This window comes from Hipposideros armiger, unplaced genomic scaffold (genome assembly GCF_001890085.2).
Source record: "Hipposideros armiger isolate ML-2016 unplaced genomic scaffold, ASM189008v1 scaffold_49, whole genome shotgun sequence".
NCBI lineage: Eukaryota > Metazoa > Chordata > Mammalia > Chiroptera > Hipposideridae > Hipposideros > Hipposideros armiger.
This window is the reverse complement of record NW_017731399.1, coordinates 2,802,305-2,817,453: the sequence shown is the minus strand read 5'-3', so window position 1 is coordinate 2,817,453 and position 15,149 is coordinate 2,802,305. Positions and strand designations below refer to the sequence as shown.

Genomic DNA, 15,149 nt, shown 5'->3' with positions numbered 1-15,149 from the left:
GGCATGTGGGTGAGCAGGGGTTAGAGAGCAAAGCGATGCATTTCTCTAATGCTGAGAACAGCGACTGCCGTTGCTGGCCTGCCCCCCTGCTTCCTCACCTGGAACCCCCAACATCTCTGCCATGTTCAAGGCCAGCAGCCATCCATTTTGTCTGCCAGGCTCCTTATTGGCCTGACCCACTGGCAGTCAGAGCTAAGCTGATTCTTTCACCTGCTGGCTGCTTATCTAGGACACACAATGTGTAGAGAACAGCCTGCCATGCAGAGAGGAGCCAAGACTTTCCCTCTCTGAGCCCGAGCAGATGAGGCTGGCAGCACTGACATGCTAGGTCTGCCCTAGCACCTCACGCCTTTACTCTCCATTTGGGACAGCAAGCATCTGTGCTCACGGCTACCATGGGGCAATGAGCAGAGAACAGGCGGGGAATGCCTGTAGAAAGCGGAAGTCACTGCTCTTCTTCCCCAGTGGTAAGGAGTGAGCCAGGCTCCTCACATCGCTCACCCTCTTCTGGGACCCTCCAGCCAACTAGGCAGCCCATCTCCCAGGCTCTGCCCTCCACTCTCTCCTTCACTCCTTGTTAGGAACCAAACCCCTGGTTTGGAGAGCATGGTAGGTTCCCATAGCAATGGGCCTTTTAACTGTTTCCATAGCAACCAACACCCAGACCATTTAGTTGCTAGTCAACTGACAGCTGTAAATGAATAGAATTCAGTTTAGAATGTGAGGGATAGGCCAGGGGATTCTCTTCATAGAAAAAGACACAACCACCCCAAATGACTCAACTTGTTGAAAGATTCTTTTAGGCAGCATCTGTGGAGATCTGGCTGGCGCCACTTTCAAACTCAGGTCACACAACGCTGCCAATCCCATTCCCAACACAAACACACACAAACACACACACACATGCACATACCCTCAAAGGAGAATCCAAGGTCTTCAAATGCCCCAAGCTCTATTTCCTGTTCCATTTTCTTCCCCAAGGGCCCTTGGGAAAAACACCTGTTCAGAGTAACTATCATCGTGGTGACATTTCTCACACATAACCCTTTCCTCTGTGTCAATGCTCTTCCTAGGTACTATGACCGTGTCCTTATACCAACCCAGTCATTTAAGCAATATTTGCTTTTGGGATTCTCTGCCATGAATGGCTAATTCCAGATCATCTTTCCTTAGCCTGAACCTCACCTATGTCAAACCACCCTCCCCCACACCTGTGGGTGTTCTCAGAGAACAGACTGTTTTATCAACCTTTGCAAAGCATGACCGAGATCAATTTGTTTCTTTTAGAAAGTCAACTAAGACTTCAAAACCAAATGTAGAGGACTGGAAATTACTCTATGCTTTATTGCTTTTTATTAGCCCAATTTGACTAAATGCCAGGCCTCCCGCCTAACACACTACCAAACTAGGGATGCTAGGTATTATGTTCCCTTTAGTCCGCAAGCGGGGTGCCGCTCGTAGTTTTTGTTTTGTTTTGTTTTTTAACGTATGGAGTCTGGGATTTTTCTACCCTGGAATTCATACAAAAGAGGAGCTGTGTCTAAGCCTTCATGGCTTGCTCAGTGGATTACAAAAGTATGAGACTCGGAAAGAACATGACCCTTTTTATACAGCCTAAGAGCCAGTGCTTGTCAATGTTTTAATGATTCGGGGGCACCTGTGAACCATTTGAACAGAAGATGACCTTTCAAACTAATCCCCTAGTGGGAGCCCTACCTAGTTCACTACTGCAGGCTCCATGCGGCCTCACAGTGGCCGGCGCAGTTATCAGCTGTTGCTTTATCTTTCTGCTCAGATTGAAGGGTGTATACTAGCTGAACTGCTTTTCTTCTGTCACTTAGCATCTGAGGCAAGAGTATGAGACGCAGGGCAGGCAGCTGTTAGCCTCAAAGGAGCTCAATGACATGAGGAGCCTTCTGAGAAGAGGAAGAGAACACACATGAGAAGTGAACTTTTCCGGGCACCTCAAAAAGTTCCATGCACTGAGGGGAGCCTCATTTTTCTGAGGCGACGTACCACACATCAGGTTGAATTTTGATTTTCCTGCTGTTTCTAGATGAGGAACAATGTCTGTCTCCTAAAATAATAGCTAACGTTTACTGAGTCTGTGCTATGTGCCAGGGGTCATTCTAAATCTTTTACGTTATCATCTCATTTAATCCTCATAGCCTTACTGTTATTATCCCTATTTGACAGATAAGGATACTGAAACACGGGAGAGGTTAAGGGATTTAAAAATCGCACTGGTGGTCCTATGAATTGGTGAAGCAACAATCCAACTATCGGCAGTCTGAAGCCAGAGACCACAGCAGTATGACCCCTTTGGAATTCATACAAGTCTGATATACAGAGTCCATCACGGGGAGGCAGAGTGGGCTGTCCTTCCAGACACAACGTGATAGGATACACAAAACGTCTTGGCTAAACAGTACAGTGGTTGAACGGCTCCGGGAATTAACTAGTAAATCTTGGCTGCTGATAACTTTATTCCCGCTCTATGGCTGTCCCCTGGTGGTTTTCCTGGGAAACTCACAAGCCAAAGAAATCCAAATGTGGGATGAAATGAACTGGATCAAATAACTTATTTGCTGTATAAGCAACCCAACAAAAAACATAGCCTTCCAGGGCCCAGGTTACTTGTGAACAGGGTTGTAATCCCTGTGGCAGCTAAGAGCTGATTGACAGTACATTTGACTGAAACAGGAAGCAAAATATATGCCCCATGATTATACTTGTACTTCAAAAGCAGGAAATTCCAAGATTTAATTAACCCAGCCAGTTACTTGCAACATCACATTTCATATTTAAGTTTCTGGGCTTTCCTCACGGCAGAAAGTTCCCAAGACTACTATGCTTCATGCTAACTCGTAACCTCCCTCCCTGGCCCCCTCATCGATTGAGTTCCCTTGACCTTTCAGATGTTGCTATTATTCAACTAGGTGATGTTTGCTTTCACTGCTTATTTCAAGCACAGTTGGTGGTTATAAGATTATATAACATAAAGCAAAACAAGGTCATTTCGTGTAATAGATAGGGAGGGTCTACCTGGGCAAAAAGGGGAGCAAAGGCAGTCTCCAAAAGAGTCCTGTTTTTACTGCACTCTGGGACCATGGGACTGGGTGTCCACCTTCCACGGATCTGGGGGAAATACTCCATCTGAAAGAAGCAGGTGACCACAGCACAAATACAGAATACTACCATCTTTTTATTTATTCAAAGCGACATTTCCAGGTACATAAAGAAGTCACAAGGTAATGTTAGAAAAAAAAAAATCAAACATCTGTTAATCAAGTGTTACACTTAATGAAAACTACGTAAGACAGAAAAGGAGACATGAGATCACCACCCAGAACCAAGTCACCCAGAGTTAAATTTCTGTTGCAAAACAACTCCCCACTCCACCGAAACGTTGGATACCACTGGAGAGCAAGTGGCTGTTGTAGCAGCAGAGCTAGAGGTGCTGTCAAGAGTCAGCAGGCTTGTTGGCCAGATGCACTGAACTCAATGAGGCACTTGGAGATGTGCTGTCCCAGCTAGAGGAATGTGGTTTGGAACCTGTCCTCCACTGCAAGGACTGACAGTCCCAGAGCAAGTTAACCAATATCCCTAAGCGGCCTCATTTGGGTCCTGCCTGACTGGACCCTCCTTATTCCAACAGCAAAAAACACGGAAGACAATTAAATCAATCCCTACAGTTTCTCTCTTTCTTCTTTCCTTCAACCCTTTTACAAAAGATATTATTACAAGGGCAACAGTTCTGAGCTCTCAAGAAACAGGGTCTTAGGTGCAGTTGGAGGTTGAGAGGCATGAAACAGTTGTCTAAAAATTCCCTTCATCTTATGGCACAGATTTAGTTTAGATTAGATTTCTCCTTCCCTCCCTCTCCCCATGCTCTCCGCGTCACCAGATGGACATATTGGCATCAAATAGCTCTAGCTTTCGATCTGTACTGGGATTTCCCAGCAAAAGAGACATTTTTGTTGGTCATCCTGAAGTTCCCACTTCACCACCAGTTTTATCTGGAGAAAGAGAAAAAAGAATTGGGAAAAATGAAACTAGGACCTCACCTCAATCCAGAATTGGTTTAACTACGAATCCTACATGTACACTGTAACAAACTGCCTCATTTTTTATGCTTTTCTTCTTAAATCACACCATTATGAAAGCCGCTGGGGGTGTGTGAGCATAGCCTGTGTCCTTAAATTTTGAAGAGTGAACCAAGTTCTACCAACGATTTGGTGTGAGCACCACATACTAACCTAGTTAACTTATCAAAAATAATTTCTAACGCATGTTTTTTTCCATCTTAGGTCAATGGTACATAAATGAAGGCTTACATGAAAAATAATTCTACATTTAGACAATTTCTCATGGATGTGTGGCAATGTGATCCAGCTTCATCCAACTGCAACCACGAAGAGCAGAGAGTAACAAGTTAGATTCTTAGGTATAGGGAAACTTATTTGTTAGTTGGAAATGGAAATGTCAAAGCACAAAGGATGACTAAAGAAGCTTATGTATGAGTAATTTCAGGAATAACAACGCTTTGTAGTAAGTAGTTTCAGTTAACTGCCTTAAACTGTTTTCTGATAATAGTATTCCTCATTAGGGATCGCTGCCTTGCCTTGTTACACTCATACTATGAGCTGTCCCTTCTAATTCTTTTTTTGTGTGTGTGTGCATTTAAAAAATTTTTATTTAATTGTGTTTTCAGTTATAGTTGACATTCAATATTATTTGATATTAGTTTCAGGTGTACAGCATAGTGGTTAGACATTTATATAATTTATGCAGTGGTCCCCCAGATTAGTCTAGTATCCACCTGGCATTATTCATAGTTGTTGCAACGTCATTGACTATATTCTCTATGCTGTACTTTACATCCCTTCTGATTCTTCATAAATCACTGACACTTTGCCAGTCCTTTCTTATGTGGACATTAGCTTACCTCGTACTAGTTACTACCACTCTTTTGTACTCAGCTGTTTCTTTACAACACAACATTTGAGTGACAGTGATACCCAGCTTCTGGTAACTTGTTTTGTGAGTTTGTGAAGACAAGTACATATTAACTATTTCATGTAGTGCTTAAATTAACATAGTTTAAGCTGCTTTTCACATGAAATGCAATTCACTTAATAATAACCACCATATAGTAAGCGCCTTCTATGTATCAGGCCCTAATTAGACACTCTGTACAAGTAACAGACGCTCCGAAATGCCCATGATTATACAGCTACTCTGCATTAATGTATAAATCTGTCCCTGATCTTTAGGGTCACTGACATCCCTGGAACACAGACTCCCTACATTAGAGACTCTTTAGAATGTTGTTTACTTACTGGCTGCTTCTAGAAAATAAATGGCCGGATTGCTCCTGGGCTCTATTTGATAGCCTTTCAAAAAATAGAACTCTTTTTCTTCATGGAAAAAAATAATCCTTTTACTTCCTTCATTCTCCTCAAGATTCATATCTTTAATACAGGCCCATTCCAGCAGATTCTACCTTACAAATGTTTGGTAGAAAAAGAAGTAGGTATAGCGGGGGCGTCAGAGGTGAAGGTAGGGGTTGGAGGAGGGTGGAGGGAAGGGAGAGTGGAAAAAGCTACCTCTCTGCTATGGAGCTAACACACTCCGTACAGCTCTCTTGTTAACAGACTGATGGAGAAACCAGGATTTTCTGATGACAATGCTCTAACAACTTGAAATCTTGAACTGTTTGATAACTGGCTAAAATCTTTCAACACGGCACAGGTTTTAGAGTCACAAGACCTGGCTCTAAATCTAGGCTGTAATATTTCTTAGCTGAGTGGACTCTGTTCATATTATATAACATTGGGGGCTCAAATTTCTTCATCTGTAAAATAGGGAGAATATCACCCCTACACAGGGTGGTCATGAGAATCCAGTGAAATAGCATATATAAAAATGGCTAACCATTAGACTATAGACAAAGAACAAGGGGACACAATGGAAAGTATCTGCCATACCCCTGGATTCGAAACACTCTAACTTATCTCCTTCCCTCAGGCTTCTGCTGCTTCATCACAGAGATGAAGGACTCCTGCTCCAATCTTATCTTCCTACCTCATTCTTCAGATATCTAATCTAGTCACAAGGGCCATGGTGTCCTTAACAACAATGTCACTTACAGAGGGGTAGTCAGTCTTCACTGGTAGTTTATTCAGGTAGCTGTAGGTCTTATTTTTTTCAATGGGGCAGTTGACTCCACTCTTACAACCATCAGACTCAGGAATGGGAAAAGGAACTGGGACGCCCATCAAGATGCCATATACCAAGGCTTTGCTCCCTTGAGACTGAGTACCTTAGAGAGAGAGAAAAAAACAAGAGAATCAGACAGCGAAGGAAACAGCCTGTTTCCAAACTCTAAATAAACAATTCAGATACCAGATACATTCTCAAGCAACCGGCACTGCTATGATAGCAAATCATAAAGTATGTACCTCCTTTTTTTTTAAAGATTTTACTGAGGAATTGGGGGAGGGGAACAGCCAAGTTGTAGTCCTTCAATCTTAGTTGTGGAGGGCGCAGCTAGCTCAGCTTCAAGTCCAGTCGCCATCCGGCTGCCCGTCGGCAGCTCGCTGCCGCTCAGCTCAAGGTGCCGTGTTCAATTTTAGTTGCGGGTGGGCGTAGCCCACCATGCCATAGGGGAGTCGAACCAGCAACCTTGTTGTTAGGAGCATGTGTTCTCACCAGCTGAGCCAATCCTGCCACCTGTTGGCAGCTCAGCGGCAGCTCAGGTTGGGCACAGCTCACTGGCCCACGTGGGAATTCAACTGGTGACCCTGTTGCTCAGAGCTCGTGATCTTAACCAACTGAGCCACTCGGCCAGCCCCCTAAAGCATGTACCTCCTAATTCCTAGGGTCTATTTCTCTTTGCAGTTATGATTAGGACCTCTGTGGATGCTACAGAGCAAACATTCACTTCAAAACTTGAAAAATCACTGAATTATGCACCAAAAAAAAAAAAAAAAGGAATCAGTGGGGCTTGTTTTCTTTCCTCTTAATCCCACCTTGTTCTTCACTGCCTTTCAGTTTCTCAGGAGAATCAGAGCTACTTGGATAAATCACCTAATCCGACAAAGTAACTGATTTAGGGCAGTAAACTTTCTATTTACTATTTACATCAGCTTCTGTCAAAGTGTATTTTGTATCTTAAAGAGTGTTAGGAGATTGGTCTCTGAATTCTCAAACACTCCTGCCCAAAGGATTCCATTAGAAATTAAGCAGGCCTCTTTTTTTTTTTTTCTTTTTCTTTTAGCTGAGCCATCCTGCCACCTGTTGGCAGCTTAGCAGCAGCTCAGCTCGGGCTGGGCATTGAACCGTTGTTGCTCAGAGCTCAAACTCTTGAGCGAGCTCTTAACCAACTGAGCTACTCGGCCGGCCCTCCTTTAGAAATTAAGAATAAAATGGATGGCAAAGAGGGAATAAGGAATCTACACAAACATGCCATGGACTGTGACAGTACAGAAAGAGGTAACCTTTTAGAAACCAGGTTAAGATTAGAAAGAAGCATATTTCTTGCTAAGCTTTAGCCTCCACATAACAAGATGGACAGAAGGAATAAATATAATAAAATTAGGGCAGAGTTATGAGCTGTTAGGTTATTCTGGAGATCCAGAGTATTGGCTCTGTTCCTTTCTTTCTGTCTGGGTTGGTGATTACTTTTATTTAGAAGGTCCTTTTTTGGTTTGGAAAAATGGAGGGGTCAGGGTATCATCCAGGCACAAAAATAACTCTAGTACTTAGAGCTGTCTTTAGGCTTAAGAACAAGAGATGACAGGAACTTTGAGATTTCTTATTAGACTGTCTAGTCTAGTTCCCTAAGATGGAAAATGAGAGAGGGATTCAAGGCATATGCCCTTTTCAGAAATAAAGACTTTGCATTTGTCTAGATTCTGGGGAATCTGAAGGTGATGAATGTGGTACCAGAAAGCAACAAGTTCTGGTTATATTTCTTCAAGTTGAAGAAAGCTCTCAGACTTCTTGATGGCTTCTTGGTTCCCTAGTGAATTCTCTAAACCTTACAGAGGCTAAGTATTAACTGCTCTTGTATTTTGAGGCAGAACACAGACTTAATAGCTGGAAGGTGCATTGCTTGAAATAACATTTTGGAGAAGTTCCAAAGTCTACAGAACTGGGGTCTGTGCTAATACTCTGCAGTCTGTAGCCAAACAGAGCTGACATTCCCATAAAAGCCTACTGTGCAATGTGGTCCAAAATAGGAGAGAGAGAGAAACCAAGCTGTCTTCTCTCACCTGTAAACACATGGAAATCTCTCTCTTTGCTTAAAGGGAGTCTGGGTTTCAGGATATAGGCATAGGGGAACCCCATTATGAGAAGGGTATCTAAGAGTGTAGTGAAAGCTGGCTTTGCACAAGTTGGAAGGGAGGTCACAGAATTGTTGACTAAAGCCCTCCCTCCCCCATAGTCCTATGTCCATTCTAATACTTGAGATTGATGTCGTGCTTTAAGATGAATTTGAAGTTAAGGGTCACTTTTTACTCACCACTGGTAAAGGTGACATTGACAGTGTAAGACTGTCCTTTCTGCAGATGGCAGGGCTGGGTGGGGCATGGGCTCACATTCACTTCCTTTATAACTCCAACCTCGGAACCTGCAAAAGAAGAAAAATGAATTGGAATAGGAGGAAAAGTAAACCACCAAGGCTGTCCCTACTTAATGGGAAGATGCTCTGCTCTCTCAATTAGGGTGAGTTCCTTCTCCAGGAAACTGTTTATATTTGATGGGTGAAGGGGAATTAAGGAAATGATTAAGTATACATAGCCAGCTCCGCTACTCTACATCCTGGGGGGGCTATACCAGGGGAAATCATCCCCACCCCTCCTTCCACTCCGGCACAGGATTTTAAAGCAGCACACGGATGGCACAAGTTGCAGTGCTACTGTTTCCATTTGGAATCTTGAGACTGGTTGCTCCCAAACTGCCCTCCCCACCATCTTTCAATCCTGTCCTGGTATCTCTCCAAATCAGTGGTCTCAAGCTCTGCATACCCCCACCAGTGAGAACAATTTGAAGCATGCCCCTGCAATATGCACTCCACTTTGGAAACCCATGTTCTTCAAAATAAGCATTTTTGAGGCAGGGTGTGTGTCTTTTTTATTTATTTATTTAAATTTCAGTCTAAACAAGGACAAAAGTGCTATTTGTTCACAATAAATGCTTGATCAAAAAGGTTAAGTACAAATCTCTAAAAATCCCATGATCTCATCCAGGCCCCTGAAACAGGACAGCCGAATAGGAGAGAATGCAAGTGAAGTGCCTCCAACCACTGCCCGTAACAGGGTAAGTGTAAGCTCTTCAATTCAGCCACTTTTGAGAGGTAGACTCTGGAACCCGATGCCTGGATTTGAAATCTCACTGGCTGCATTACTTACTGTGTAACCTCAAGGCAAGATATTTAACCACTCTGGGGATAAATAATAGTACCTACCTCACAGAGTAGGTGAGCTAACACACATATAGCTCTTAGATAAGTGTTTGGAACATAGTAATGCTATACACAGTAGTTCCTCTTATTTGCTTTTGGCGGTTTCAGTTACCTGCAGTCAACTGTGTTCCAAAAAGATTAAATGGAAAATTCCAGAAATAAACAATTCCTAAGTTTTAAATTGTGAGGCGCGTGATGAAATCTTGCACTGTCCCACTCCATCCCGCCTAGGAAATGACTCATCCTTTTGTCCAGCTAGGCACTTAGTAACTCACTGTTCCTGTCCCCGTATTACAGTGCTTGTGTTTAAGTAACCCTAACTTTATTTCATAATGGCCCCAAAGCACAAGAATAGTGATGCTGGCAATTCAGACATGCGAAAAAGAAGCCATAAAGTGGTTCTGTTAAGTGAAAAGGTATGTGCGTATAGGAAAAAACAGTATGTATATATATATATGTGTATGTGTGTGTGTGTGTGTGTGTGTGTGTGTGTCCATATATATATGGCTCAGTACCATCCCTGGTTTCAGGCATCCACTGAACACACCTACCTCAGATAAGGAGGGGAACCACTGTATAAATGTTTACCATTATTGTCATTATATCAGGATTCAGTCCATGAATTTAATCTAGAATAGCTGCTCCTGGGTGGGTTAGCACATCCCCTTTTGACACACAAGGTGGGCCTCTCACCTCGAATACATTTTTTAGGTAGGAATTATGGATCCAGCTGATAGAATGAACTCTTTCTGCCTCAAAAGTAGAACACATGAAGACAGGAAGCAACCTGCAGGTTGGGAGCACATTATCTGCTTCGCAGTCACCAGGTTAGCCCCGTCCTGATATGAACTGAGAAGCTCATGTGGATGCTCTCTGCTTTCTCAGCCTGCGTCTGCTCTTAGGCGGAACAGTTTAATCATAGTGACCAATATGCTCCAGCTAGGTCTGTAAACATCTTGCAGTCCTTTGTCCCCAGCTTGCTTCTCCAACATGGCAAAATTCTAAAACTATACAGACAAGAATTCTCTTCTCTAAGACTTTCTCCCACTCTGTCCTATCTTCTATGGACAGGAAAAAAAAAATCCAGAACTTTAATCAACAACCTATTGAAAATCAGTGCTTGTGCTAAAGCTTTCCATGTCCAGCTTCTATCTGCTTCTTTCAAGGCTGGGTCACATGATTTAGTAGGAACTGATCAAAGGGTAGTACTTGTAGCTCCTTCATCCAGTATTTTGGTTGACAAGAGGTTCTTGGACTTCCAACGTCAGTAAAACAAACTCCTTAGTTCTAATCTGCAAAATTGCAAAACTACGTGTCCCCATTTCTCACTTGAGGAAATGCCACTCCTGGGGAAAGGGGGCGTACAGTGGAACTCAAAAACTTTTGATGTGGGCACTGAAGTTTTTACATTGTATTTCCCAATTCAAAAGTAAATTGAAAATCTGTAACCGAAACTCTCCTTCCTTTAAGAAGTTCTTGCCAGGCCGGCCGAGTGGCGCATTGGTTAAGAGCTGGCTTGGGACGCCAGTTCTGAGCATCAGGGCCCCGGTTCGGATCCCACATATGAGGGCCAGTGACACTGCCTTCTACAGCTAAGATGGTGAACAACAGCTCAATCTGGAACTGGGCTGCCATGAGTCGCGGTGACGGTATAGGCTGCAGCCCCTGCTGCAGTGGGTTGCCATGGGCTACCATGGGCTACCGTGTGTAGCCAGCAGCCCCAGCCGTCCAGAACCCGGCGACCCATCTGCCTTGCCCGGGGAAGAGCGCAATGATGGTGCCAACTTGGGCCAGTGAAGCAACGTCCTCCACAACTAGAAGGAATAACTAAAAAGAAGTTCTTGCCATAGGCAGTACGCCTGCTTTTTTCAAATGAGTAGAACAGAGTCTGGATTTAGTTTCCTTCGGGTTTTTTTTTTAATGTTAATGTTACTGTTTAAACCCAAAGTGGCTCAAAAACACACACTAGTTTCCTACTGCCTACTAGCTATGAGAACTTGGGCAAGGTATTCTATGTGCCTGTTTCCTTATTTGTAAAACAGACTGAGAGGGTTGAATGAGTTAATAAAACTAATATAGTGTTTTCATCCAAATGTTGGCGCACTTGATATAGAGGGGTAAACTTATTCTGGTTCCCATTCTGCTGTGTGACTTTGGATAAGTTACTTAACATCTCTGGAATTCAATGACTGAAAATATGATCTCCAAGTCTTCTTCCAACTTACAAATTTTATAAAATCAGTTTCATGCTTCTTTCATTTATCATTATACCTCTTCACTTCAGAAAAGCATGGTTGGAACAATTCTATAGACCTGACTGAACGAATTCGCAATTTCTACAGCCCACCCCTGTATTTCTCAACAAAGATTCCAACCACAGCGACAAGGGGGGGTTATGTGTCACAAGCTGTGACCAGAAACACGAGTTTTACAGATAGGAGGAATCAAACTCCATAGCCCATGGGAAACGCTAACGGAATAAGTCATGAAAAGGAGAACTGACTTTTGACTTGTCAGCAAAAAGTAAATTAAAAAAGAAAACGAAGTGGGAGGGAGGGGTCATCCAAGATAGACATAAAGAAAAGTTCTGCGCCCCACCTCTCACCACCCGCGCTGCATATCGAGCTTCCGTTGTCGGCCCTACAAACTTCAGGAAACTTCATCAAAAGGCCCATCTCCTGGAATATCCAGGAACCCCAAACACTCGTTCCAAGGAAAGTGACAAAGTTGTGAGCGGTCGAGTTTTCTCGAGGCCGGCACCTTCTGCCCCACCCCAGCCCACTCCACGAAGGGGTCCAAGGCTAAGCCTGGCCGCCCACGGGATCAGCCCAACCTAGCCCCGGGTCTCAGCGCGGTGTTCTGGCGGAGGCTCCCGCAGAAGACCCGGGGACCTCTGGCTCGTCCCGAACTCACCGCAGTCTTTGAAACGCACCGGCTCTGCCAGGGTGGAGGCGTTGAGAGCCAGGAGCAGGAACGCGGTAGCCAAGAAACGCATAGTTGCTAAAGAGCTTCCAAGGGCAAGGAAGAAGGGACCGCCGTAGCCACAGATATATGGGCAGGGAGTTCAGTCAGGCGACCGGGTACCAGCAACCAAAGCAGAAGCCCGCCCCGCGCCCCGCCCTCGCCTCCCGGGAGCCCGGTTCGTCTGTCCGCTTTGCGGCGGGGTGGGGCTATGATACATCTCCACCCCGCCCCTCTCTTCAGCTCTCGGCTTTGTTGGTGCGTCTCCACTTCCGCAATGGGAGCCCTTCTAGCCAACCAAATTCCTTCTCCTCCCGCACCACCCAATAGGCGTGCTCGGAGGCGGGGTCTCTGTGGGTCCTGCCTTTTGAGGCCCCGGCGCAGAAGAGGACTGGAGCGACGCGAGGGGCGGGTCTGTAGAGGAAGATGGCGGCCGCCTGGGGCTCATCCCTAGCGGCCGTGGCGCTGAGAGCGGTCACCCCCTGGCGGAGGAGCAGGTACCAAGTCTAGAAGGGCAGCCCGGGAGAGTGTTAAGTTTTGCGCCTCCAGGACTAAGCAGAAACTAAGGTGTGCGGGGAGGTGAGGGAGTGGCGTGAGGATGTCCAGTTGGAGGTCGTCTGGTTTGGCGTGAGACGGTCCAGGTGGGGGTCGTCAGGTTTGGCTTGAGGCCGTCCAGGTTGGGGGTCGCCAGGTGCCCCTCTGCTCCGGGTTCATCCTCCTCCCTTGCGCGCAGCAGGCTCCTGGCGGCCTCCTCTCGACCTCGGGTGGATCGGGAAGCGTCGTCTTCCAGCCCCCAGGCTGGCGAAGGGCAGATTCACCTCACGGACAGCTGCGTCCAGGTAAGAGCAGCGGCGGTGCCCAGGAGAGGGACGGAAGTGCGGGGACCTCCTCTTGACCTACCCTTTTTTTCCCCCTTGGCCGTCATTCTTGATCCTCTTTCCCTGCATTTCAGAGGCTTCTGGAAATCACCCAAGGGTCAGAATTCCTCAGGCTGGAGGTGGAGGGAGGTGGATGCTCCGGATTCCAATACAGATTTTCACTGGATACAGTTATCAACCCCGACGACAGGCAAGGAAGAGGGGTGGGTCCTCAGAGAATGTATGGGAGCGGTGGGTGAAAGTGTCTCCAGTCTGAGGTGCGCTTTGATTCCAAATGTAAAAGGTTTGCTAAGGATGCTTACCACCGCCCTTCTCACACAGTAGGGATACAGTGAAGATTTGTTGTCTTGATTTAAAATAAGTTCTAGGAGGAAAAGATGTCCATAGGGTAGCTGGTAGAGAGTCAGGCTGGACTAGATTCCAGGCCTGAATCTCTTAAGCATTTCCCAGTATTCATTCCATTGAATCTTTTTGCCTCAAAGTCAGCACCTGTTGGATGGAGGTAATAAGGGTGCTTCCTCTGTATTTCAGAAAACTGAGGCTGTGCACCTCTCACATTAGGTTCAGAGGGTGTCATGTTTTTGGTGTTTATGATATTCATTAATGTTTCCCTCCTGTCTTTTCAGGGTATTTGAACAGGGTGGGGCAAGAGTGGTGGTTGACTCTGATAGCTTAGCCTTCGTCAAAGGAGCCCAGGTGGACTTCATCCAAGAACTGATCCGAAGCTCATTTCAAGTGTTGAACAATCCTCAGGCGGAGACAGGCTGCTCCTGTGGGTCGTCTTTCTCTGTCAAACTTTGATGCGATGACAGGTGACCCAGAGATTGCTACCCTTTGTACCAATTTGAGGAACCTGGAATTAGTAGAATTCTACTGATTTCCTACCAATCATGTTCCTCTCTCAATTTTATTTCCCACAATCCAGGAGTGTTGTGTTTTGCCACTATTGTTTTCAGAATGTGAAGCTTTTACTCTTGACTTAATTTCTCCTGCACAATTTTAAAGCCAAGCTTCTAGATGCTGTTACCTAAGACTTAATAATTAATTGAAGCCCAGTATAATCTGTAGAGCCTCCAAGAGTTCAAAATTTGAAGTTACTTCTCTGGCCTTCAGAGCTGCTTGTACATATGTGTATAGCTACGTATAAAAGCTTCATTTTAAAGAAAGTCCTGATTCAGTTGTGTTTTGGATCAAAGTCAGAGAATAAGTAGCTTGAACACTGGTTACTAGGCTAGAAAAGATGAGAAAGGCAAATGAAGTGTTCTCATTTTCATCTCACCCGTCTTGAGTGTGGTAGTTGAGTTATCCTTATTTTCTATGCAACACATTCTCTACTTCCCATTTGTTAGAGCAGATACATTTTTCTTTCACACTCATGAATTTGCTAGATTCACAAAACTAGAAGCCCATCACTCAGAAAGTGGACTTTACCCTCACTGATAACTGAATCACTTGAAAAATAGCCTCTATACTCCCACAGACATTTCAAGATTCTGTGATCATTTAGTGACTGAATCTTTTTAAGATATGTTGCTTTACTTACCTTATGGTGTAAGATGTCTCTGGCCTCAGGTATAGCACAACCGGTCCCTTTGTTGGTGTAAATAACTTAGAGATTTTAGGTTGGATTACCAGATAAAGTGAAGGATGTCCAGTTAAATTTGAATTGTAGATGAGTAACAAATAATTTTTAATATGTGTCCCAAATACTGCATGAAACATACTAAAAATTATTTGTTGTTTATCTGAAATTCAAATTTAACTGGGCATCCTGTGTATTTATTTGTTGAATGTGGAAAGTTTACTGTAGGGTCAGTGAAAGAAAAGTGTTTTAAGTC

The 15,149-nt window shown here is 44.5% G+C and overlaps 2 protein-coding genes across 3 annotated transcripts; one reads left to right on the top strand and one right to left on the bottom strand.

Annotated features, from left to right (window-relative positions):
• Positions 1–3,185: 3,185 nt before the first annotated feature.
• Positions 3,186–12,585, bottom strand: NPC2 (NPC intracellular cholesterol transporter 2). Its single transcript, XM_019640263.1, has 4 exons — positions 12,386–12,585; positions 8,531–8,638; positions 6,153–6,325; positions 3,186–4,019 (listed from the first exon to the last, which is right to left on the bottom strand). Exons 1-4 carry the CDS (start codon positions 12,465–12,467, stop codon positions 3,933–3,935), a joined length of 450 nt encoding a protein of 149 aa, XP_019495808.1. The 5' UTR covers positions 12,468–12,585; the 3' UTR covers positions 3,186–3,932.
• A 226-nt stretch (positions 12,586–12,811) lies between these two features.
• On the top strand, positions 12,812–14,584 carry ISCA2 (iron-sulfur cluster assembly 2). Of its 2 annotated transcripts, none has more exons than XM_019640407.1 (4): positions 12,812–12,930; positions 13,170–13,272; positions 13,386–13,501; positions 13,938–14,584. In XM_019640407.1, exons 1-4 carry the CDS (start codon positions 12,860–12,862, stop codon positions 14,110–14,112), a joined length of 465 nt encoding a protein of 154 aa, XP_019495952.1. In that variant the 5' UTR covers positions 12,812–12,859; the 3' UTR covers positions 14,113–14,584. The 2 variants fall into 2 exon arrangements, with proteins under 2 accessions (XP_019495952.1, XP_019495951.1); XM_019640406.1 differs by having other exon boundaries at positions 12,815–12,930; positions 13,167–13,272; positions 13,938–14,550.
• Positions 14,585–15,149: the final 565 nt, after the last annotated feature.